This window comes from Fundulus heteroclitus, chromosome 18 (genome assembly GCF_011125445.2).
Source record: "Fundulus heteroclitus isolate FHET01 chromosome 18, MU-UCD_Fhet_4.1, whole genome shotgun sequence".
Classification (NCBI taxonomy): Eukaryota; Metazoa; Chordata; class Actinopteri; order Cyprinodontiformes; family Fundulidae; genus Fundulus; species Fundulus heteroclitus.
Genome location: NC_046378.1, coordinates 11,184,238 through 11,208,769, shown reverse-complemented (window position 1 = coordinate 11,208,769; position 24,532 = coordinate 11,184,238). Strand labels below are relative to the sequence as shown.

The following is a 24,532-nucleotide window of genomic DNA, read 5'->3' as shown; positions in this document are numbered from 1 at the left end:
TCATTTTCCGATGGTTAGTTGAACCTTTAACTGGAAAAGAAACAAAAATGTGGCTGTGACGTGAGGGAAAACTGATGCACCTAGTTGTGAAGCTGCAGAACGCTGTGACCTCCCAGCATAGACAACATTTTCACATCAGGAGCGCACAAAAAGTGAGGCACATACTGCAAACACATGACTATGTGACTGGAGGTTCCTTAAGACTTCCCTAATTTCCTTATGCTAAGACCAACATAACAGCTGCTTTTTATAACACCAGCATGCATTGGGGTTGTAGTATGCTGGGTGCTAAAGATGTTATGTGAAAAAAAAAAGCAAAAACATACTAAAATTCAACTTCGGAGTAAAATTGGAACATTACCAAAAATGGTGTCTTTCAATCAGTCATGCAGATTCACTTTATTTCTTTATTTTTTTCATCTTTATGACATAAAGCAACAAATAAAGACAACCTAAGTCTTGTAGAACGACAAAAACTGTCTGTCACTACGGTGGTAGTCAGAAAACAGAGGCTGCATCTGAAAAGGTCTGATTATATTATAGCTCCTTTCATGAGGTCAACAGTAAGAACTCTATCATGGGGAGGAAAGGAGCTTCTGACTGCAGTGCTGATTTCGGGCAGCGTTTAATTACGTAACAACGTTATGTGACAGTAACGCACATGGATGATTCGAGTCAAATCCGGGCTGACAGCCTTGTGAGCTCCCTATACTAAAGGAACTATGGTAGGAAGCATACAGGCTCCTTTTCCTACCTCCTTCCTCCTGACTGCACTATCCGGACAGCACTTGTCATTGGCTAAAGAGCCCTTACCCAAAATACTTTTTCCAATGCAGCTATAGTATTTAGCATGGTGGTGAAAAAAAGGTTGAAAACCACTGAATTAGTCTATTGTTCTGTACACCTTTAAAATAACTCACATTGAAGCAACATGAAGCTTTTATCAATCTAAAATAGTTTATTTTTTCCGTTGTATCCACAAAACATGGTTACATGTTTCCCTCTTTGTTCAACAAAGTGCATTGATTAGTCAGCAGTAAGGGGAGGGGTACTTGTAAAAATTGGTAGATAATTTGAATCTTGCAGTATCTGTGTTTATCTTTTCGGGGGCATCAAAATTTTCTTAAAAGATTCAGCTAATAAAAGGAGTAAGTAAGGCACAATACAGGAAAAAAAATGAGCAGAACATTTACAAGAGAGTGAATTATGAAAGTCAGGAAGTCACACTAAGGTACACCATTTTTTGTGAAAAGGTCACTTCCTCCTAAGGTTAGAGAACTAGAGCTAGAAAGTAAAACATGGGAAATGTGGTTAGGCTGAAGAAACCTGCGTGTTGCAATCACTGCTAATTACAAACGCCATCCTGCTCCTCTGCACAATTTCATTACTTTATGTGTTAACATACAAAACATAAAAAGGAAGTCAAAACCGCGGTCGTAAAGACAGTGGGTCAAGCACATGACCGGCGGTTTGCAGAAAAAGTCCGGCGCAGCATCGGTAGGTGGGGTTGCTGCCTGACGGGTTTGATGAAGGGAGGGTGGGTCAAGCGTCAGGCGTTGGGCAGAGATGGACCAGGGGGCTCCTTCAGGCTGCTCAACAAAACAAACAGACAACAGGGAAAAAAAAAAAAAAGGAGGTCACACATTTTCTAGTGGTCTGACTCCGCCGCCACCTCTGGGCCTGTGCCACCCTTCACGCACGCTTCTCCGGGGGCCACATCTGAAAGCTCACTTAGCAGCTTCTTCTAACAAGGCATGACAGGAGGCGCGCAGGGGTGGGGAGAAAGCTAAGGGAGGAGAGACCGGAGACCCGCCGCCTGCTCCTTGGCTTTTATTGCAGCCCAAACATGCAGAGCGGAAGCAGAAGACATGGCTTTAAAGATGCGGATGATTATCACCGCAACCATACTGATCACCGTCAGCGTCCCTAATACTCTTTACCACAGCCTCGGAAAATAAAAAGGAGAAGTGGGAGATGCTTTTGTTGTGGCTCTCCCTGATCCCCAGGCACAGTATGCTCACTGAAGCTGATTAGAGATGGAGCCTGTTGTCACAGGCCCTTCTTAATCGGCTGCTGCATTGTTTTGGATACAGTCTATAAACTGCTGTAAGTACTGAGGCGATTTAAATCAAAGCATTAACTGCGCTGAGACCCTCAGGTAAATGTAATTATCTTCTGAGTTTTAATATAAAGTCAAGAAACATTTTAATAGTAAAACGTGCCACTGCACTGCAGGGACCTCATGTGCTGCTGCAACTGCGTCCGCTTGATTTATAGGCGCAATTTTATTCTGGAGCGAGGTCAAAAACCGGGAAAACAAGCGTCTAAATAAAGGTTTGTGGCTTTAATTAATGTGGTTAAAATACATGCCAAACCATGAAGCGAAATCAAGCGCTACAATGTTGTACTGCCCTCCAGTGGCGGAAGACAGCCTCCAAACTCAGTAAATGATGGTGAAGGGCTTTACCAGGACAGTAGATGGTCTTCATCTGGATGTCCCTGTAATTACTCAGCCTCCTCTTCAGCCTGGGGAAGACAAACAAGAAATAGGGTCATGGTATGCAACACAAACACATATCAGTGAAAGATGGCAGGCGGGTGTGTAATAAAATGCAACCTGGCAAGAATAGGCAGGTATAGGCATTGAATGGATGGATGGATATATTTTAATTTTTTAAATGGGAAATAGTGTCCTGGAGACACAGAGTCTGTTAGTTTTATAGCCTCTAACCCAGCAGCCAGAGTTAACCTATGGTAAGGAGATACAGTGCCTTGCAAAGGGAAATAAGACCTAAACTTTCTCACATTTTGTCACATAACAACCACACACCTCACTTTGTGTGATAGCAGTGAGGGGAAAAGTATTTGTGGTATTTAAGAATATTCACAAATAAAAAGCTATGAAGTATGGGACACACGTGGGTTAGCCTTTTTTAAGGTGATACAGTCCCAGCTGCAAGTCTCTTGGGGACTGTTCCTATCAGCTTTACACATTTAGAGCCCAATCTCAGGCAGAATGGATGGTAAGCATCTGTAAACGGCAAACCCTACGCTTTGCTGAAAATTCGCAGTAGCATTTGGGTCTAACGTTTGGTCTAAATCAACACATAAACATGCTCTGACATAAACCACTCCATTGTAGCTTTGGCTGTATGTATATAATCTGGGTTGTGCACCATAGAGTTTTTTTAGATGAAGAAGAAAAAGTAACAATGGTCCTCTCTGACCAGAGCACCTTCTTCCACGTGTTTCCTGTGTCCTCTTTACGGTTTTCGTCAAACCTTGTTATGGCTTCCTACCAACAGTGGCTATATTCCTGCCAATCTTTCACTAGGGTCATATTTGTGGAGTGCATAACTTATAGATGTTCTGTCAACAGCTTTTCTAACCCGAGCTGTGGATCTCTGCAGCTCCTCTGGAGTTATCATGAGCATCTAAGCACTTCTCCAGAAGTTACCTCCTTTCCAAGCTTATGTGGATGGCCAAAAAAATCAATAATTCTCCTACTTGAGCACTGGCATGTTGCAGCTCCTCCAAAGTTACCATGTTTCTCTTTATTGCTTTTCAAATAGGGCTCAAATAGTGCCAGGCATATCAATTTAGGTGGACAATGTCTTAGTAGGTTTGGTCAGCTCCTGCCTTCATCTCTGGTTCAAGTCTGTCACTGCCTGCTACACCTGTTTAAGTCCAGTTCTGCCAGTCAACCCACCTGTATCCTCTGGTCTCCTTCCCATTACTGTCTGCCTGCCTCTTCATCCACTATTCATCATTGCAATAAACCTTTTAGAAGGAAACTCTGTGTCTGGCTGATATCTGGTTCTCCAGTTCTATTCATAACAGGCTTCCAGCTGTAAAGTCTGTGAAAGTTCAAGAAGTATGAATGTTTTTCGCCCGCCGCTGTAAGGCTCAAAGAGGAAACATTATAGTTCATGATTTTATTTTAGCTTTTAAAAAGCAGGAATGGCTCAACTTGACAAAAAAAATTGGGCGCAATTATGTCTTTTTCGGGCTCTCCACCCACATTCACAGTTTCAACATAACTGGAGAAGGTCTTTCACAATAACATACTTTCCTCTTAACAAAAACAAGACCTTTTTTGGGGGACACGTCAAACACAGGCACGTTGCCAGACGTGGAAATGTGCAACAATGCCACCCGTGTTTCTTCCAACATCCCTCCTTTTGACACAAAAGAAGGATGGGGTCACCTGTTAGTGGCTGCAGAATCAGAGGGCTGCAAATGGAGAAGACGTAACCCGATGCACATGCGGTGTTTAGCAGTGATGGCAGGACGGAGAGAATAACTACTCCTGCATGTACTCGACCATAAAAATATTTCTAATAGAACAGGAAAGTATGCTAGGCAGCAGCTGGCTTCCAGTGGATTATCCAGCAGAAAATCTTTTCCTCTTAGTGGTCCTCCAAACTCTGCGCAGTGACACTATGTCCTGAATCCCCTGTGAAACTTGTCACATCCACTTCATATTCATTTTGTTTGGAGCGCTCTTAGCAAAGATAATAGGTCATGACTTCTTCTAAAACAAAAATCATATAAATTCGGTGCATCCAACCAAAAACAAACATATATGAGTTTTTTTTTTTTTCTCTTTTTCATTCAGGCAGACGCAAAGTACAAACAAAAGTGTCCGACTTGTTCATAAAAACAAGAGGGTAAAACATCCCGGCGTTGCAGCCTGGAAGAAAGTGCCTCTGTGGATATTTTTACAGGTCTCTACATCACTGAACAAATATTGCGTTGCGTCAACCCTGAAGCATTGCTCATAAACAAGGACCTGCTGCAACACTCCACGTTTGTGCTTTGTGTATCGAACTGAGTGACATATACAGCTGACTGGGGAAGAAACAACAGTTTTAGCTTTAGGTTGTGATCCGATCATGCAGAAAACTCCCAATCTCCACAATGATTCACACCGTGCCAAGCAGGGACAGAAATAATCCAAGCATATACCTCTTGGGACTCTCCCTCTTCTTCTTCCTACAGAAGATGAAATCGGGTAGAATTAAGCTTAGAAATATCAATAAGCGGGGAAATATCGATCTATATATCATCGCCGTTCCCGTCACTGCACTAATTCTACCTTAAGACTTAATGGCAAATACATGCGTCATGCTGAAGACCATTAGACACCTCCATGGAAAACTGTGATAAAAGTAGCATGCAGCACAGTAAGAGATAAAGACAAAGGGAGAAGTACTAAGGTCTCCTGAGTCTAAAAGGTGTGACGCCACAAACCACAACAAGACTACATCGCTTACTTGTTCGTCTTGGTCCTGCAGGGAAGGTGGGACAAAGACAGAGATAGAAAGGAGGGAGCAGAGGATGCAAAGCGATGAAGGAATGGAAGCTCAAGCTGGAATGTTGAAGAAAAAAGCATTTTCCACCCAGCATTTTAAATAGCGAGGCCTTTAATGTCATGAACTGCTGTCCAGCAGTAAAAACCAAACGGTGATTGATTCTACAATTATGTAAAATATACTTTACTGTCTGTCTGAAACTCAATTCTCTAGAAGACTTAAGAAATGTGGTGAGAAATAACAGTGGACTGACTTACAGCGCTTTGCATAAGTATTCACCCACTTGTTTTTTTTCTACCTATTTTGTTAGATTCCGATCTGTAATTCAAATGGTTTTTTTTAATCTTACTTTATGTGATTGATCTGCACATAGGCATCAACCTTTGTGAACGGAAATTAGAAAACATATGCATAAAAAGGAAATTTAAAAAATGAAAATTTAGATATGACACATTTCAACCCCCTTTGCTAACAAAGCCCCTCAAAGGTTCTGGTATAACAATTACCTTCAAAAGTCACATAATCAGTCAAATGAAGTCTACTTGTGTGCAATCTAAGTGTCACATGATCTGTCAGTATAAAGAAAGGCCTCAGAGGCGGAAGCACCACTTAGCAAGAGGCATCACACCATGAAGACCAAGGAGCACTCCAAACAAGTCAGGGACAAAGTTGTTGAGAAGTACAAGTCAGGGTGGGATTATAAAGAAATACGGATATTTCAATTTTGAATGCAGCATTAAACATTTGTGTAGCCTGAAAGACAAAACCGTAGGTAAAAAGAGGCCTGTAACACATTCTGCTGCTTCTCAAACTTCAATGCTCTGGACCCACCATAAAATCTCCAGACAACCCAACTATCTAAGGACTATTCTCTAAAAACTATTGTATTAAAAGGTGATGAAAGCCTACCTCCTCTGGAACCTACAGCTCCTTGCAAAAGTATTTGTTCCCCTTGAAGGTTATGTCACTTTACAGCCATAAACATTTACGTCATAGACCGACACAAAGTCACAGTAAATGTCAGATAAAGGGCAAAAATAGATCAATGGGGTCGCTTCAGAAGGTAATTGGTTGCACTGTATTTTATTAGGATTATTAGTGAAGTATTACAAATTTTATAGCTTTTTTTTTTTGGTTAAAACAAAAAGTTAAAAATCATGCCTCCTTTTCCTTCTTTTCCAAAGACATTGAAGTCTGTGTTGGAAATGTGAAAAGCAGACCAAATAGCAGGCTCTGCAGGAACAATTGCTGCACTTTTGTCACAAAAGTGTGACTAAAGATGTGATGCACTATTAAGCGTCATTCATTATCACGTAATAATTCAGAGGCCTTTATTAGCAGTGTATAGGAATTACCAAAGATGACTATTTAACCATTTCTATTCATTTACATCAGCAGAATGTGAACACGGGTGACTAAAGGAATCTATTTGGTGTGGCTTTAAGCTGCTTAACAAGGTTTATAATGGGCCACGTTTGGCCTGTAGACTAAGCACTTATATTGAACTTTATGGGATGTTTATGATAAGGTAACAGAAAGAAAGGCATCAGAAACTGCATCCTACACATTTATTGGTGACCCCGGTAAAGATGAATAAAAAGCCCTGATATAATTGTGTGTTTTACTGCAGTAGCAAAATGTTAAACTTTTTTTTTTTTAAATCTGGCATTTAATTTGAGAACATTTATTCAGCGAGGGAAAAAAAATTCAACATTAAGAAATATATATATATATATATATATATATATATATATATATATATATACATATATATATATATATATATATATATATATATATATATATATATATATATTTAAATCTCCAGTACTGGGAACCCCCCACCAATTAATTTCTATAAAATAAATGCAAATAAAACCTTTTATTTATTCATACTTTATTCATCCTAATCGTTTTCACAGTCTAGAAACTTCTTTGTAATCTATACCTTTAGTTTACCTGAAGTATAATTATTATAATTATGACATGACAAAGAGGCCCATTTTTTTAGCCACTGATCACCAGGGCAGACAAGGACCTATATCTATCTTGCCACTATGCACAGTGGGGTGAGATGACGAGAGAATAATCTCCTGTAGCAAACAGTGCTATCCTGGGGTCACAGAGAATGCATAAAAACATTAAATCCTTACTGCACACCACACAGGTTGTTGGAAAGGTCCTACCATCACAAACGTAACCATCTGAGGTTTGGAGGAAATTCTACAGTACGGTAATTGTGTGCATTGGCCAAGTGAAACTAAGACTGAGCGTTTCCGTCACAAACGCTCCAGGTGGCATAAAACAAAGAACGGTTCATAAAAGCACCTTAGGCCCACTGTTAAACAAGGTGGAGGATCTCTGACGCCGCAGGGAATCTTGTTGGAGTGGCATCATGAACTTTTTTTGAAAAAGCGTATTTTAAATAGAAATCAGATGGACTATAACCTGGCATGCCAGATTGGTGATCTCTAGCACTCTACGTTCTGCACATTATCAATCTGGGACTGCTATCATCAAATCCGTTTGGGGAAAGGAGGGACATTCAGCAGAACATTCCGAGCTGGTCAGGCGAACCGACCCCTAATGCCATTCTCAAATCAAAATGTAAGCAGCAGGCGCCATGAGAAGCCACAACAAGTTATGCTGGACAAGGCGCTTCTTGCTGTTCTTCTTTCAGAGAAGTTATCGTGGATTCTGACCTAACAGATGTGATGGAAGCGGCTACGCGTCCGTCCTCCTGCGCTGCCATATTTATGTTGCTTCGGCTGTGACTATGATGACGTTGAGAGACTGCGCAAAGAGGAATGATCGAGGTTCCCTCTGGCTGTGTGCGCCAACCTTGCTAAATGCTACAGAAGGGAAACTGTTTTGCTTTGAGCAAAAGAGAAGTGTGCAATTGCCAGCAAGGGTGCTAATAAGTGTAACACTGTTCATTTTGTTAAAAACAGTCTCTTAAATGTGTGAGATTTTGCTACCGTTATAAAAGATACATTTATTGTAAGGCCTTATACACATCTTTACCAGGGGTGCCGATAAATGTGCCGGCTGCTGTAGCAGGAGGTGTCAGGGGATGCAATAAAACGACAACAAGGAAGATACGAAAAAAGAACATGGAGAGACTCAGGTTGGCTGGGGAAAGGTAAAAAAAAACATATAAATCTACCTCAAGCTCTTGTAGCTCTTCTTCTTCCTAAAAGAAATAACATACAGCAGTTCAGCAAGCTGCGTGGGGAGCAAAAGAGCAGCTCATGCATGCACAAGAGGGTCGTCCGTGGAGAGGGAAACTAAACGGGACGTCTGAGGGTATCAGGATGCAGCTACAGCTAGGAGGAAATGAAGATGTTAGCTGAATGGGAACTCAGAGATGGAGGGAAAGTTGATGTGTTGGAGCGAGGAAATGAAAGGGTTTAACCATGAGTAGAAGGAACAAACTAGGGTCCCGAAATGACGTAGAACCTCTCATCTGAACCCCATCAAACACACAACACTGATGGCGACACGGCAGAACCGTGGATGATCTACGGAACCGCAGAAGAACACTGAAGTACAGTTACCTCTGAGTGCAAATCCTCTTCCTCCTGGAGGGAGCAAACCAACAGATGGATAATAAAGCAAAGAAGCAGCCTTACGGCGTTTATGTGCACGAGTGACAAAATGGTAGGAGCAGGGGGGAAGATAATGCATCAAATGTGGGATCCCAGGCAGGTGACGGGGGGGACTGCAACGTTAGTGAGTCAACTAATGCACACAAAACATCTGTTTCAACAGGCTGGAATAACAATTTGAGCTTGATAAAAAAAAATTTAAAAATCTTGCGTTTATGCAGTCTGAATATGCGACCATGTTTCTCAGATAAATAAATAAAGAACTGTTCCTCCACTGAGCCCACCTTCATCTAGTCCACTTCAGTCAGTTTAATCATGTAGCACCAAGCATCATTTCAAGACACTTTACAGGCTAAACAGGTCCAGTTTATGTCAAATTATGTTCAGTCTAGTTCAGTCCATTTAACCAAGGCAATTTAATCCCATTCAGTCAACCCAGATCACAGCCCTTCCAGTTATAAGACATTATGGGCAGATTTAGGTGATTATAAGATGATAATTAATGAAAAGTCTTGCTTATAAGGAAGAAAATCTGACTAATATGGATGGTTAATATGGACCAAAATCTCTGGAGGAGGTTTCCCGCAGCTTGTTGAATCTGTGCCACAAAGAATTACGAAAGGTTCTGAAGGCAAAGGTTGTCCCGAGCCCAATGTTACCAAAACATTGGCTGACAGAACACCAACGCTGCTCTGACAAAGCTTGCAAATCACAGATAAGATATTGCATGTATGTGTTTGCATTTGAGAATTACCAGGAAACCGAAGGCTGGTGTTAGTAACCCAACATTTTAGGTACCGATTTCACAGTGACGCACAGTGGTAGGTAAATGATAAGTACAAGGTGGAGAGGGGATAACAGGTATGAACACGGGTTCAGAACCAGCTAACACCGGCTAAGAATGAAAACTCTTAACGATGCATCAACTTAATGCTTGTTAGGAGTAAGGGGCCGAGAAAGTCTGACACTCTTCAAGGGTAAACTGTACTTTCCTGTAAAGGATTAAAAAAAAACTTACATGCTCTTCATCCTCTTCTTCCTGTGCCTCCTAAAACAAGAGACAGGAGGATTTCTGTGAGTTTTCTCACAGCGTACACATCGTGCATCAGTTTGTAGAGACATCAACATCCACAAATAAACTAGGAAACAAATTATGAAATGCAGCGGGCGGGGGGGGGGGGGTTTGGGTTTTTCCCGACACACCTTAACCAGAACAGTTAGTGGTCAATTATTATTGCAGATTATTATGAACTAAAAGGTCAGGCTAAGTGGTTACATGACATTAAGATGAAATAAAATTAAAAAAACTGCAAAAGTGAAAGAGGGAAAAGCAGTATTACAGGGATTAAGGATCCATTGATGCTGCCGAGAGATGTAAGTCCACGCTTTGCTCGTTAGTGGAGGGAGACACCAAAGGATGAGGTGATGTAAAGTGGGAGGACGATGGTAGGTAAATGAGAAGTAGAAGAAGAAGTTAAAGTCGGGCATTCTCTGAATGACAAGAAGGCGCAGGAGAGAGTGAGATTCAAACGCTCCAGGGTTATGGAGGTGGAACACTGATGAGGGGGCGGGACTTGAGTTATGTGGCAATTACTGTAACACTGTAATTCTTCTGTGACCTCGTCTGTTTCTTCCTCTGCCTCCTTCTCCTCCTCCTCCTCCTCTGCCAGGTGCTCTCCCCGTGATGTTTCTACTTCGGCGGCTTCATCGTCTGCTTCTCCACCCTCTCCTTCCTCCTCGTCCCCTGCCTGCCCCTCCTCCTCCTCTCCTTGCGCATCCCCATTATGCTTCTGAGAGGTGAAATAGGTAATCAAGGAAAACAAGACATGGAATCCAGAATAAATCGATTAAAACAGGCAGGCGGGAGGCGGGAAAAAAAGATACACTTTCAACTGGATTAAAATGGCACACTCCTCAGCCGGAGTGGTTAGTCTTGGAAAAGAGTAAATGGAAATTAGAAAATGGGAAGTGAAGGTTTCAGTGAGGTAGGGAAACATTAGAGAGGGTGCAAAAAGAGCAACGTTGTGCTAAATCGACGTGTGATTTTGTGCCGTACCACGATTAGCCAGTGTCATGGGTGGGAATTTGCAGCTATTGGGGGGGATTAAGACCCTGCTCCAGTTCTCAGTTATGCATGGAAGGGAAGTTATTAAATTATACTAGGTGAGGTGGACGAAGAGATGTGGCACAATTATATAAAAGAGCATGATGGAAAAAATGGAAACGTGTCGTCGGCTTTACTGCTGAGTCGTCAGGGTGGTCCTCTGCATGGGTCCCGTTCTGCACAATGTGCTCCTTCTCAGCCTGCAATGCTTCCTGTGCCACGGAGACCAGGGAGGTGGAACACAAATCCATCACAGATCATCGGAAACAACAGATTGTTTTACAAACCAAGGCTTTGAGAGAATTATAGCATCCATTTCAGCATAGTATGATTAAAAATGGAAATACTACTGAAAGTAACGATGTTCTACAAATAACAATATCAGCCTCTTTTGGCCAATGTCTTGTAAAACCACCTTTCACTGAGATTACAGCTACAAGGCTTCTGGGGTATGACTAAAACCTTTTACAATTCTTTGCAAAATAGCTCGAGGCAAGTCAGAGTGGATGGGGAGCATCTACGAGCAGCAGTCTCTTGCCACATGTTCTCAGTTGGATTAAGGTCTAGACTTTGACTAGGCCCTTGTAACACACGTTTCCATCTGAACCCTTCCTCTGAGATGAGGGGCGGCTGTTTCTCTGGAAGGTGAACCGCTGCTCCTGTCTCAAGTCTTCTGCAGCCTGTAAAGGGGTTTCTTCCCGGAGTGTTCTGTGTTTAACTCCACCCATCTTCATTATTTATTTTTCAGTCATTTCCTTGCACCATTGTCCTGCAGCTGTTGAGCTGAGGGTCATGATCTGATGGCTGAACTTTCTCCTTTAGGATTTCCAAGTGCCATCAATGACGGCGAGTCGTCCAGGTCTTGGATCAGCAAAGCAGGCCCAGACCATCACTCTACCACCACCATGCTTGACCTGCAAGCATGACGCTCGTTCCTGTTGAAACGCCGCGTTGGCTTTACACCATGTAACACAAAACTGCCCCTTTATTTCATCGGCTCATTGGAAAATTTCTCCAAAAGGTTTGGTGATTATCAAGAAGATTTTGTTTGTTTGTTTTTTTACAAATGTGACAGCGGCTTTTGTGTGCTTTTTGATTAGCTGTATTTTTACTTTAGATACCATTTTTGCCCTATGTGTGTATTTTTTTTTATTTTTTTTTTTGTGTTGAATAATTTTGCGATGCCATGCTATTCAGACTTTCATTTGAAATAATTGTTTCCTTTCGCTGTATCCAATTGTGCACTACTTTGTGTTCACCAAGGCTCAAGATTCTGGTTGCAACATAACCAAATAAAAAAAATAAAAAAATTCAAGTGCTGGGAATACTTTTGCCAGGAGCTGTATCCCCTTTGAGCCTCTCTTTAACGGAGAAGTTCTCACTTACTGCAGCAAGACAAGTTTTATGACAGCAGGGCTGCTTCTTATAAAAACAGTCACAGTATTCATTGTGCCTGTTCGCCGTTCAGACAATGAAAACAATCAACGCCTTAGAAAAATTAAAAACTGAAAAATACAGCAAAAAGAGTCCAAAATTGTTGAATAGCTACATTTACGTTTACACAAAACAAGCATTTTCTTTCAAATACAATCACTAGTTTCCCCTGCTTCCAAACACACAATGTTGCTGTTTTTCTTTTTTTTTTTTTCTTTTTTTTTTGGGGGGGGGGGGTTGTTTGTTTGTTTTATGAACTAATGGAAGGAATGTAAAATGTGGTTTTATAATGAGTACAGTAGTACAAAGATATTGTGTTTTACCCACTGAGGTGTTGTAAATGCACTATTGATGAAGTATCTGATTTAGATGACTGTACATGTAGCTACAGATGTGCAGCTGTACTGTAAACAGGCATTTAATTACTCTTCTTTTTAAATTCTTTTATAAACACAGTCACAGACCATTGTGACTCCAGCAAAAACTGACAATGTTTCTAATATACATGCAAAATATGCATCCTTTACCGTATACTGAAGCAGTGGTGTCTTTTTTAGCCTGTTGCTTTCTTTCTTTGTTTCAGTTTTAATTCTTGTGTGCTATAGATCACACCGCCAAGATACAGAGCGCAATAACAAAAGTTACATCTCCATAACTCCTAACTCTACCTCTGTTTGGTGTTTGTAAATATTTTATTAAGGGTTGATGTTTTTATATCAACAGCTGAATCAAGAAATCTTGGAGAACAACCTAAAAACTCTCTGGAAACGGCTGCAAAGGATGCAATCTGAATGTAATGTGATCAGAACACAATGGCAGGTATTTACTTGGCAGAAAACTATAATAGGCAAAGATGATTCAGTAAAGCATTTGTTCATAAAATCTTAAAAGATGTCTCACCTTTGAGCCAGGAGGAGGGGGCAACCCAAGGAAGGTAAACACCGCGTTGTCCTCCTTGGCATCGAAGAATGTGTCATAATCCTGCAGGAAACAGAAGCATTTTTAAACCTTTCCCGCTAAGCAATTAAATAATTATGTTACATATATTTTTATATGTGATGCTCCACCTGCAAACATAACTAGTGACCCATGTTATGCAGTGAAACAGGAATCCTCATTACGAATGCATCTACGCTCACCCCACAGTAGCTCTCCTCGTTGAAAATCTGCGGAGGGAGTGGGATGCCGTTGGCGGGCTTCTTCTCTTCGGGGACGTTTTCCCTCATCCACATGCGGTTCTGCTCGTTGCAGGCGATGTCCAGCTCAGCGTACTCCACTTTCAGAGCCTCCAGGAAGGCGACCACATCTTGCTGCTTCTTCTTTATCTGAAAGGCCGGAAAAGTACCTCATAGATGTCCTAAACCTTTACGTCTTTCTCTGCTATGCTAACCCTACGACCGAGGAGGGCTTAGACTTCCTAATATGAAGCTGTGCTGCTGGGCAGCTCAGTTGTGTGCCGCTACTACGTATTTTATCCCAAAGGATATTCCATTTTGGATGCAAATTGAACATAACACAACAGGGTAGCCATTAAAATCCTATTTTTACTTAGCTGAGACTAAACAATTGCAGAAAAACACAAATAATCCATTTTTTAGAAACACCAGGTACACACGGCTTTGAATGAGGAGTCAAGGCTCTCGGCTTTGCCACCTATTTGGGGCAATAGTGCGTTTAAACCTGGACGTCTGACTTGGGTTTCAAAATATGGACAAAAAAGGTGTATGTAAAAGTCAAAACTTGTACAATGAAGGGGTGTTAATGTCTTTTGAACACCTGACCAACAAATACAACTTACCCAACCAACAGTTTTTAAGTATCTCCAGATCAGAAGCTTTGTTACCAATTTATTGAAATTCACTGCAGAAGCCCTATTGTCCACTATAGAGAATATAGTTAACAATTATCAGAGTAGAGGGCTTCTTTCCAAATTTTACAATAATTTAAGAAAGTAGCTCATCATATTTGTAAGCCTGGAGATCTGATATAAAAGCTGACACCTCCATTGAGGAGTGGAATAATTCCTGTTTCTTAGCCCAAAAACAGTCAGTACGTGGTTCAGATTACTGCAGTATAAGTGCTTATTTAGGACACACATCTCACCAGTAAAACTCCATCATTTCAACCCAAATATCCCTGATGGCTGTATAAAATGTGGAAAAGAAAAACTGAGAACTATCATTGTGACAGTGTGAAGAGCTTCACATTTTCTGGAAACAAATAAACACCATATTTTTAGATTTAATTGAATGTAAAATTCCCATTGATGATAAATTGTGTTTACTACATCTATATCCTACTAGGTTTAAATGTGATGCAAACAAAGGAAACTTGTCAAAGTTTGCCTGACACAAGCAAAATGTGTTATTGTTTTACAATCGGAAGGACACTGAGACCTGGGGTGAAGCATTGGATGGATCTTAAGTCCAGTAACGTGGCTCTTGAGAAAGTGAGCTGTATGGCCAAAGGAAAACTTTGATTTGTAGAAACTGACTTGTTAAGTGAGTGTATGATGGGTCTTTTTTTTTGGGGGGGGGGGGGGTCTGGGCTGTGTGAATTGTTAATATTTTTTGTGTTCCTTGTTAAAGAATTTAAAAACTTCGATAAACAGATTTGTGAAAAAAAATTCCTAACCGTAGTGACTTTGGTTTTGTTTTATTTTAGGATTTGTCACTCTTTGCTTTTCATATTCTGTTTATTCCGGTTTATTGTGCTTTTGCTGTGCACGTGAATATTTCATACGTATTTATATCCTGCTTCCTGTGTGTTCCATCAGCCATTTCCTCCAATTTTCTCAGTTCAACTTCAGCTCCTTGCCTTCCCTCACGGCCCCTCCGTGTTTCTAATCAACCACCCCCTCCTTGTTCAGCAATCAGCTCTCCGGCTGAAACGTCTCTCTGTTAGTCACACCAGCCTGTTTCACTGAGTTCCTCTTGTGATTTACTATTTTAGATTCTGCCTGGACTTTAGTTTTTGAACTTACTTTTTTAAGTCATTTTTTCCCACCTGCCTGACTCCTGCATTTGGGTCCTGTGCCTCACCCTTTCACGTCTGTTTCATTTCCCACAGACAGCATAACATGTGGACATGAAGGTGTTTAAGAGTAAAAAGAGTGTATACAGCTGGAACCTGATGTTTACATAAAAAATTTAAATCCAAAAAAAATCAGCTGGGCTTTTGTACTCAGTCTTAATAAAAATGACCTTAAGATGTCACCTAATTAAATTGCGCCCCCTTGTGTCATACTTTAATCTCAGTATGAATACAGCTGCTCTTTTAAGGTCTCAGAGAAAATTTGTGAACAAATGGCACTTCTATGGTGTGGTTTATTGGAGCAGTAGCTTATAAGAAGCGCCTGGATAAACTCATCTGGAGGGCCCGCTCTGTCCTGGGTTTCCCCCTGGACCCAATGCAGGTGGTGGGGGACAGAAGGACTGTAAGAAAAACAACATCCCTGATGGACAATGTCTCCAGCCCCATGCGTGGAGCTGCTGCAGAGCTGCAGAGCTCTCTCAGTGATAGACTGCTGCATCCTGGATGTTCAAAGGAGCGCTTTCACAGGTCCTTCCTCCCAGCTGCTCTTAGACTTTATAATCTCTGCTGCTCACAACAAACTCAATGAATGTTTAAAACATAATAATGGTTGCACGGGTTCTGATCTGATCAATAATTATTTACACTGTCACTCAGATGCTGATGTCCATTTGCATAACCCTTCGCTATTCTGGGTGTTGCTTGTACAATTATGCATATTGCATATTTTTCACACAATGTGTAAATCGGCTGCTGTGTTCACTCTGTTTAACTGAATATATCAAAGTGAGTAATAGTGCTATACATACTCTGTTTTTATTTTATTTTAATTTTGGCCTTTCTGGTTACTTAGAACTAATTTTAGTTTAGTTTGTTTTTCATTACTGATTTAATGTGTAACTGTCTGTGTTTTTTGCCACTGTCACGCCCAAATTTCCCCATTGTGAGACAGTAAAGATGTTTCTTATCTTTTCTTAGGAAGACCAAGGAACACAGTAGAATGGGATGAGATAAAGTTGTGAGGCAGTTTAAAACAAAGTTTATAAAACAATGTCCCACACCTCGAACATCTCACAGAGTATTGTTTAGTCCATCATCTGAAAATCTAACGAGTATGGCGGACCTGCAAACCCACCAAGACATGGGCGTGATTCAGAGAAGCATCCAAGAAGCTCATGGTAACTCTGCAGAAACTTTTTGAAGCTGCTTGCAAAATCGTCCATGTGGCAGAAAACTGTAACCACTTTAAATTTATGCTGTACTTTGTGTTGGTCTGATCACACCAGATCCCAATGAAATACATGGAAGTGTGAGGTTCTAATGTAACAAAATGTGGAAAAATGTTCTTCTTTTTTCTTCTATCCAAGAAATATATGTACATATGTGTAACTCTGGTGTATCCTGTCTATATGTTTTTATCACTGTAACATCCACATTTCCCCATTGTGGAGCAATGAAGGCTTTTCTAGTCCTTTATGCAGGTCGATTGTTGGTTGTCTGCAACATTTCTATGGGTAGAGTGATGTAAAATATGGCATATAATCAAGTTTAAACAATTATTCAAGGTATCTAGGGGTAGGTTAGACCTATAAGGCTTCATCTACGGTACAATTTTTAGACAAGAAGAAAACTAGTTTGACAGTGAAAGGATGTATTTTTCCTACTGTTGTGAGGGCTTTAAAAGCTGCTCATTTGATCTGGCCTAGAGAAGATCTACAAAATAAATTCAGCCTCACCTCATTTGTAATCGACCCACCTAGTAGCCTACACAAGCAGTGAGTTCTGCAAGTTAACAAACCCAGTAGTGCAGGGAAAAAAAAGGTCTTAAATAAGTAGGTCCTAAACAAACCTTTGACTGGGACCATTACTGGGGTCTGAATCAGAAACCCCAGACTCTGGCCTGAAACAGGGAGCCCCTGTTCTGGAAAGCTCCGCCTGTTGAATCACATCGTCTTGCGAGATAATTACACCAGATCAGTCATCAGGAATAAATCTGATCACAGCTCAATGCACTTTAACTTGCTGAAAGAGCAAACAGTCATTCAGACTCATTCAGACTTTAAAACAAGTAGCGTTAGTTTATAGATTCAGCCCATTAAAGTCAGTGTGAGTGACTGACAGTCCCGTCCGGTACAACCTGCAGAGCTCGACCCAAAGTTAGGATCACGTCCCACTGTGTGAAAACTTACCGCTGTTGACCCAGAGGAAGAGGCGAGGAAAACTTTAATGACCATTTTCACTCCAAACTGAGAGAGAGAGGGAAAAATAAACTATTGTAGAGGTGGCTGTGCAGCAAGAAGGGCCTTAAAGGAGCAGACTGCCTGCTCTATTATTAGAGCGCACCCCGGACGGAGAAATAACGGTGAGATCACACACACACACACACACACATTGCTGGAGGTATTTTTGTCTCTGGGCTCCATTAGAGACGGATTGGTTGGTCGGGCCCCCGGGACGCGGTGCTGCATGCTGATTGGCAGCCTCAGCTGTCTGTTGCTGCAGGGACACAGAGACAAGTTGAGTTTGCAAGTCCATGCTGAGGAGGACAGAAATAGCTGGGTGGGAAAGGAAAAGCTTGGTTTTTACCATTAAACTTTTACTTAAATCTTCTATTTCCTACTTAACTTAATACACTACTATCACGTCATGGTGTATTAAGCCTACAATTAACGTGTTTTGTCCTAAAACTGCTTTAAATCGAAATAGCAAACGCTACCCTATAATTACTAAAATTCAAAGGTAAATGTTGAGTCCAACAGAAGTCTTGCCTGTGTGGCTTTTTTTTTTCTTTAATTTTAAGTAATTTAATTGTATTGCTAAACCATAAAAAAGAAAATAAATCATGGCATTGAAGTCAGTATCTGATTGGCCGCATATTAAAGGGCTATTGCGCTCTATTTAGTGATTGCGGACCATCTTAGATTTTGTTCTATCTTGTTGTATATTCATTATAAACACGGTTTGTGATTTATAAAAGCTTTTGTGAAGAGTGAAAGAAAGATGAAGGTTTTATACTTTTTCTGTTTGCTCCAACAAGGCAGGTCAAGCGAAAAATGATTACTCACTAAATGTCATGATTTAGGTTTTTGTTTGTTTATTTTGGACTTTTCTTGGATCAGCTTTCACCTCTCAGCCACTATCCATTCAGCTCAGTCTCCTTCCAGCCAACGCCTTGCTCTTAATCAGACCCACCTGCTGCACTAATTAATCAACTCTGTTCACCTGCCTACATATTCCTGCCAGGACGTCTGATCTCATCTCGTGTAGTGTACTTAGCTAGCTGGACTCTTCTGTTTGCTTCACAGAAGAAAGTTGCCTGTGTCTGCGTGCTGCAGTTCTACCTGTTTTCTCATAAGTTTCAGCCGCTCGCTCTGGTGGTTCCCTGGTCCACATTGCCTGTTCTGTCACTACCTGCATCTTCTGGTCTCCTGCTCATCCCTGCCTGCCTGCACCATCAGCCATTAAATCATCTGGTCAAGTCTGGTTCTGCTTGCCTGCCTCACCTGCCACTATTCATCCCTCACAATAAACCTTTTTAAAAAAGGTAAATCTGTGTCCGGCTGAATATCGGGTTCAGTAGCATTATTCATTACACTAAAGACAGATTCTATAAAACAAAGTTGGCAAAACTTTTATTTTACTTAATATCTGAAAAAGAGAGGGTGAGTTTAAAGCATCTTTTGGCCTCGTTAAATAGGGTTCCAATAGAAAACAGCCACCCACCAACAGAACTTGAACAGAATCTGTTTTACATTAATAACAGATTCTGTAAAAATACAGTTTATATTTATAAAACCTTTGAAAAGTTGATTTAAAACAGGCAAGCAGGCTTAAAACAGAGGCACTAGACTTTCGCTAAGTTTTTCAGAAAACATTTCGACTCTGTGCTCTGAAATATTTCCAAACAGCCAGTTACTTCCTTTCTTGTATGTGAGGAATAAATGTTATTTTGGCCAGCTAACCAGCAGTGTCCTATAATCTTGCTGTACTGGCCCATTACCACCAGAATAATGCTGTCCAGGACAGGTTTGGCCTGACTATGTGTTGTAATAAAAAAACAAGTCTTTTCTTGTTATCACAAACTGTTTAAAGTTTCAAAGATTACAAACTATTTGATGCAATCTGTAGAACAATTGGCCAAATGATTCAGGTCACGTTTGGTCAGTGTTTTAGATTTTAAACTAGGGCGGATCAAAGGTAACCTGACTTTGGCCAGACGGATATCGCTCCGCCTAGCTTCACTCACATCCATCTGGGACCTCTCCCATAGAGAGTGATTTCTCCAACCAATTTTATTGTCTAGCCAATCAGGACGCAGGGCTGGAGTTTCATAGATGTGACGTAGTGGAGAAGCGACGGTGAGACTGTTTTGATTCAGACAATGGCGGCTTGCATCGAGGAAGCAAGCGTTAACATTGATGCTGCTATTTCTTCCGTGTTGTCCAATCTACCTAATATTGTTTCATTAAAAGAACATCAGAGAACGGCTCTGAAGGCTTTTGTTGGTGAAAACCATGTTTTCGCCCTTCTCCCGACCGGATTTGGTAAGTTTTGTTTTCCGGGGCGCGCCCGTGGCGGAGCGGTTAGCGTGAATCATATTAGAAGGCATTTAGTCCTCAACGCGGTCGGCCCGTGATCGACTCCGACCCGCGGCGCTTTGCCACCTGTCTTCCCCCCTCTTCCTGTCAGCTCACTGTCAATAAAACACGTGCCACTAGAGCCGCAAACACATTAAAAAAAAAAAAAATTTTAGTTTTTTCCTGCGTCGCTCTCACAGCGTCACAGGTTAGCTTCGGTGTGAGTGGTTGAAATAGCACGTCAATAAAGATGACAGATAAGTTGCTTATCCAATCATATGCAAGGATTTTTGATAAGGCCCAGCCTTCTAAAAAGGCAATTCCTATGGATTGGTCCCAGATGGATGAGTGGAGCTAGGCGGAGCGAAATCCATCTGGCTAGAGTCAGGTTAGATCAAAAGCAGCCCTGACTCATTAAATGTGGCGGACTGGCCCTTTAATCGCGTTCCGATTCACATACCAACTTCCATACAATGCATTCCGTGCTAGTCACCATGACAACCGTGGGTTTTTTCGTTTTGTTTTTGTTTTTATTTGTAAAAATCTTGTTTCAGATTAAACATTTAAATCATAATCAGAAACCAAAGATCATAGACTGCTTTACTGGGCTGAGTTGTGTTTCTGGTTTTGACAGGAAAGATCCCCTACTTGATGTTTTAGAAACTATGTAATGCCATACTCTCCTAACGTTATAGTCTATCTCCTTTTTTCCCGATGGATGACGGGGACCATGAGGCAGTGAGCTGCAGCACCAGCACCTCCAGGTGGTCCAGTCCCCGCTGTGACTCTGATGGGCCTCAGTATCCATCGGACCGTGAAGAGGCTGCAGACAGGACTCCAGGTGACCAGCCATCGGCCAAACTGCAAGGATCAAAGCTATCCGGATGCGCTAAAGGCGATGCAGGAGGTAGTTGGCCACAGATGCAAATATTTCAGAAGTAAACCGCTCTGTCACAACCAAAAGGATTGACTTTCCCCCTCAGGTAAGAAAGGCCGGGAGGTCCGGAAGCAGAAGGTGAAGCATGAAATCCCGAAGCTGCCAGCTATCAGGGCCCCGCAAGGTTCAAAGCCAACCAACCAGTCTGCCAACATGACCTGCGTCTGGTTTCTGAAGAGCCAGGTTTGGGATCTGCAGCAGCAGCTGAGTGAGGCCAGGACAGAGAACAAGCTGCTGAAGAAAGCCCAGCATCGCCACACGGTGGCGCAGCAGCACCTCAGAGACCCAGAGGACAGCATCTCCCAGGTTGGATAATAATCTCACCTCCTGGGGTTGCTGCTGTAACATTTATTACTACCACTTAACTATACCCTGTCTAGATCTGGAGAGAGAAAGTAAACACGCTCTGTTCAAATACGATTAAATCGCAGAGGCTAGTCTCGCATCACCAGAACTGAAATCATGTTGGTGCTTTGCTTCTTTCCAGATTTTAGCCAAGCACAACAACGAAACCAGAGCTCTTCAGGGCTTGCTCCGTGAGACCCGCCTGTGCCGGGACAACCTGTCCAGGCAGCTGCAGGCCATGGAGAGAAAGCTGACCGTGACGAAGGACTCTCTGCAGCACCTCCAGCAGCTCAGCCAGGACCGCAGTCTGCTGGAGAGGGAGGAGCTCACCCTGAGGCTGGCAAGGGCCACCACACAGCTGGAGGACAAGGACAGGAGGATACAGGTGTGAAGGAGCATGGTATGGAGGCTTGAGTTGCTGGGATGTAGCTTACTGCTAAATTATTATCAGTATGCATGATCAAGCCCTAAATGTATAACTTCTAAAGCGTAACCCTTTTATGTTGCACAGCATTGCATTTCTTTTTGCTTCTTTGCGTTTTATCAAATATCAAACAGTAAATTGTGGAAGTAGGCAACGGTATCTAAAATTCAAAACTAAACTGACATGCTGCTTTCATGTATTCATTTTTCTCATAATGGAATTTTTATAGTAGTGTTTTTATGCGTGAATGTAAGGTGACAGCCATGGTTTGGACTATGCAGCAGCCACTCTGTACCCAAGCCAAATCTCCTTTGGGACAATAAAGTTAATCCACTCATCTATCTATCTATCTATCTATCTATCTATCAATCTATCTAGAACTTAGAGAGGACCCTGGAGTTGCACAGGGAGTCGTTCAGACGCCAAATAGACTCAGAACAAAGAAAGATCAGAGAGGCAAGAAACACATCCAGTTCTCTGCAGCAGCACATCCATCAGCTGAACAGGGAACTCCAGGTAAGCATGAACAGGCTGACACGTATCGCTCAACGTTTCTCTATGAGGTTTAATTCCCACACGTTTGCTGACCAATCACTCACAGTGATACTGTGGTCGTTAGAACAGGTATTGGTGCTATCAGCGCTGCAGGGTCCTGCTGGAATAGCAAATTAGAATCCTTACAAAGCCTAACAATGGAGGGACTTAGCGGCCCTCAAACGGGGGTCCATGAACCACGGGTTGGGGGTATATGAAACATGTCAGGCCTGAGGAGGCAATGCTGAGGATACCTCGGGGTTGGGCTAAGAGACACAATGGACAAATGTTTAACTCCATCCACTTCATCAAATCAGCTAAAATTAGGAAGCATGACAACAGTTACATCGAGTTTGGCTTTATGGAGAATGAGGAACTAATCTCCACCAAATCTCTAATAGTAGGTGTATTTGTATATATTTAAAAAAAAAATTCTAATGTATTTAACAGTACAAAAGGCTGTTTAAAAGTATTATAAGTACATGGAATTTAAAGGGGTCCTTGGAAAAATGTTACCGCTGCTAAGAGGTCCCTGACCAGGAAAAGTTTGAGAACCCCTGTAACAGTAGTCCAACATCATCAGATGACATGGCTCCCCATCACTGACCGTCCCAACGTCCCACCAGACCACAGGCAGCTGATTCTGTGCCTTTCTGCTCCCTCTGAAGCTTCGTATGTTGCGTCTGGTCCAAGGGAGGCTCAACACGAGGGATTCAAAAGGTGTAGCTGAAGTTCCTGGACCCGTTTGTGTGTGGCGGTTCTTGAAGCAGGGCCTCCAGCTGCAGTCCACGCCTTATGAAACCTGACAGTTAAACTATGGCAGTGGTGAAATCCAGCTTCTTCAATCTGAGGCAGTTAGCCAAAAATAAAAGTCCTTTCTACCGAGGCATGCTTTTATTTCATCCAGACTGGATGAGAGTCACACATTATATTTAGGGATTGTTATTAACTGAAACTTAACTGAAACAAGAAAGTCTGAGCAAACCACTCCATTGGTTACCTGTGCATTACGCACAGCACTTTGTGGACCCTGGTTACTCTTTAAAGTGCTTTACAAAGGTGGTATGGTAGTTTGCCGAGATGCCCCTGCAAAGTCTCTTTGACTACACATGTATAATACAAATCTTTTTTTTTTTCCTTTTAAATAGCTCAAAGAAAAACAAGTGCAGAAACATAACATTTACTACCACCGGATTGTTAAAGGACCCAGCAAAAAAGGTAGAGTACAAAAAAAAAAAAAAAGTCCTTTAGCAAAGGTTGGTGATACATGTCAGCTGCCCACCAGCCTTTATAATTACAGGTACAGAAACCAAGCTGGTGCAGACGGATGAATTGGTCCATACGCCACAAGGTCTTTTGGAGGGAAATGTTTTGGCACGTAGGGAGAGTCTAGATCAGGAGAGCTCCGTGAGTATAGATCCAGTAATGTACCTGCTCAGATATGTTACGCTCAGCCTAGTTTTGTGCCGAATGTTACCAAGGCAACTGGAAATGTTAGGTATCCGCCTTGGCCGGCTAAAGATTCCTGGATCACCCAAGCCCTGTTGTCATTTCAGCATCCTGAGCGCGGGTCTTCGCTTACTGAGGATCCCGAGAGAAAGCTGTCTGAAGACAACAGTTTACAGGATGACCAGCCAGAGGACGAGTCACTGAGGGGTAAAGTCTGGTGCAGGTCGTTAACATGGCGGTGAAGAGAAAACTCATTTTAACCGATGATGTAAAATGTGTTTTCTCAGGTAGCGGGTTTTTCGACGAAAACACAAACGGGAAAAGCTATTTGGAAGAAAGTCCAGAGGAGAGTCCAGAGCAGAGCCGAGGACACCAGGCAGACACCGAGGCTTCTCAAGCTTAAAAGCGCTTAGAAAGAGGAGGAAACCGGCTATATGAGAGTGGCCAGCAGTTTGGAAACAGTTCTGAATGCAACAAACAAAACAGACACTTCTATAAAACGAACTGATTAAGCTACACGCCTCAGCAGTCGGTTCAGAAATGGCAGTGAAATAATTACAGCAGCAGCTTCTCAGCACCATGAGCACCTGAGGGCAGATCCTCAGCAGTGACTCCCAACCTTGGAACTGAGCACCTGTAGCGCCTTGCTGCCATTTGTCTGTGGACAACCCTGTAAATAAATTACACTGCGGTGAGGAAAGCATTGTTCTTTTTTCCTTGTAATGATTTACATAAATGACTTCTTGTTGTGCTTTATTAGGGCTGAAATAAG

At 41.9% G+C, this 24,532-nt stretch overlaps 2 protein-coding genes across 16 annotated transcripts; one reads left to right on the top strand and one right to left on the bottom strand.

The window, feature by feature from the left end:
* Nucleotides 1-934: 934 nt before the first annotated feature.
* sh3bgr (SH3 domain binding glutamate-rich protein) lies at nucleotides 935-17,864 on the bottom strand. Of its 15 annotated transcripts, XM_036150211.1 has the most exons (12): nucleotides 17,684-17,864; nucleotides 13,601-13,786; nucleotides 13,362-13,442; nucleotides 11,165-11,239; nucleotides 10,543-10,713; nucleotides 9,942-9,971; nucleotides 8,873-8,896; nucleotides 8,482-8,508; nucleotides 5,277-5,291; nucleotides 4,969-4,995; nucleotides 2,468-2,526; nucleotides 935-1,589 (listed from the first exon to the last, which is right to left on the bottom strand). In XM_036150211.1, exons 1-11 carry the CDS (start codon nucleotides 17,726-17,728, stop codon nucleotides 2,506-2,508), a joined length of 702 nt encoding a protein of 233 aa, XP_036006104.1. In that variant the 5' UTR covers nucleotides 17,729-17,864; the 3' UTR covers nucleotides 935-1,589; nucleotides 2,468-2,505. The 15 variants fall into 15 exon arrangements, with proteins under 15 accessions (XP_036006104.1, XP_036006096.1, XP_036006098.1 ...); XM_036150203.1 differs by lacking the exons at nucleotides 10,543-10,713; nucleotides 11,165-11,239 and having other exon boundaries at nucleotides 17,684-17,861; XM_036150205.1 differs by lacking the exons at nucleotides 4,969-4,995; nucleotides 10,543-10,713; nucleotides 11,165-11,239 and having other exon boundaries at nucleotides 17,684-17,861.
* A 2,738-nt stretch (nucleotides 17,865-20,602) lies between these two features.
* LOC105915898 (lebercilin-like protein) lies at nucleotides 20,603-24,475 on the top strand. The gene is made up of 8 exons (XM_012850159.3): nucleotides 20,603-20,978; nucleotides 21,055-21,314; nucleotides 21,496-21,738; nucleotides 22,156-22,293; nucleotides 23,460-23,529; nucleotides 23,612-23,718; nucleotides 23,868-23,967; nucleotides 24,048-24,475. The coding sequence occupies exons 1-8, from the start codon at nucleotides 20,786-20,788 to the stop codon at nucleotides 24,161-24,163; spliced, it is 1,227 nt and encodes a 408-aa protein (XP_012705613.2). The 5' UTR covers nucleotides 20,603-20,785; the 3' UTR covers nucleotides 24,164-24,475.
* The last annotated feature ends 57 nt before the right edge of the window (nucleotides 24,476-24,532 follow it).

Bases quoted from the DNA above. Each gene is read 5' to 3' on its own strand.
- sh3bgr (XM_021309336.2), bottom strand. From the start codon at position 17,728: ATGGTCATTAAAGTTTTCCTCGCCTCTTCCTCTGGGTCAACAGCG. The intron at 13,443-13,600 runs GTGAGCGTAGAT...TGTTTCCTGCAG, and splicing joins ACGAGGAGAGCTACTGTGGG to GATTATGACACATTCTTCGA. The intron at 11,240-13,361 runs GTGAGACATCTT...TCCGTGGCACAG, and splicing joins CCCCTCCTCCTGGCTCAAAG to GAAGCATTGCAGGCTGAGAA.
- LOC105915898 (XM_012850159.3), top strand. From the start codon at position 20,786: ATGGATGACGGGGACCATGAGGCAGTGAGCTGCAGCACCAGCACCTCC. The intron at 22,294-23,459 runs GTAAGCATGAAC...CCTTTTAAATAG, and splicing joins AGCTGAACAGGGAACTCCAG to CTCAAAGAAAAACAAGTGCA. The intron at 23,530-23,611 runs GTAGAGTACAAA...TTATAATTACAG, and splicing joins TAAAGGACCCAGCAAAAAAG to GTACAGAAACCAAGCTGGTG.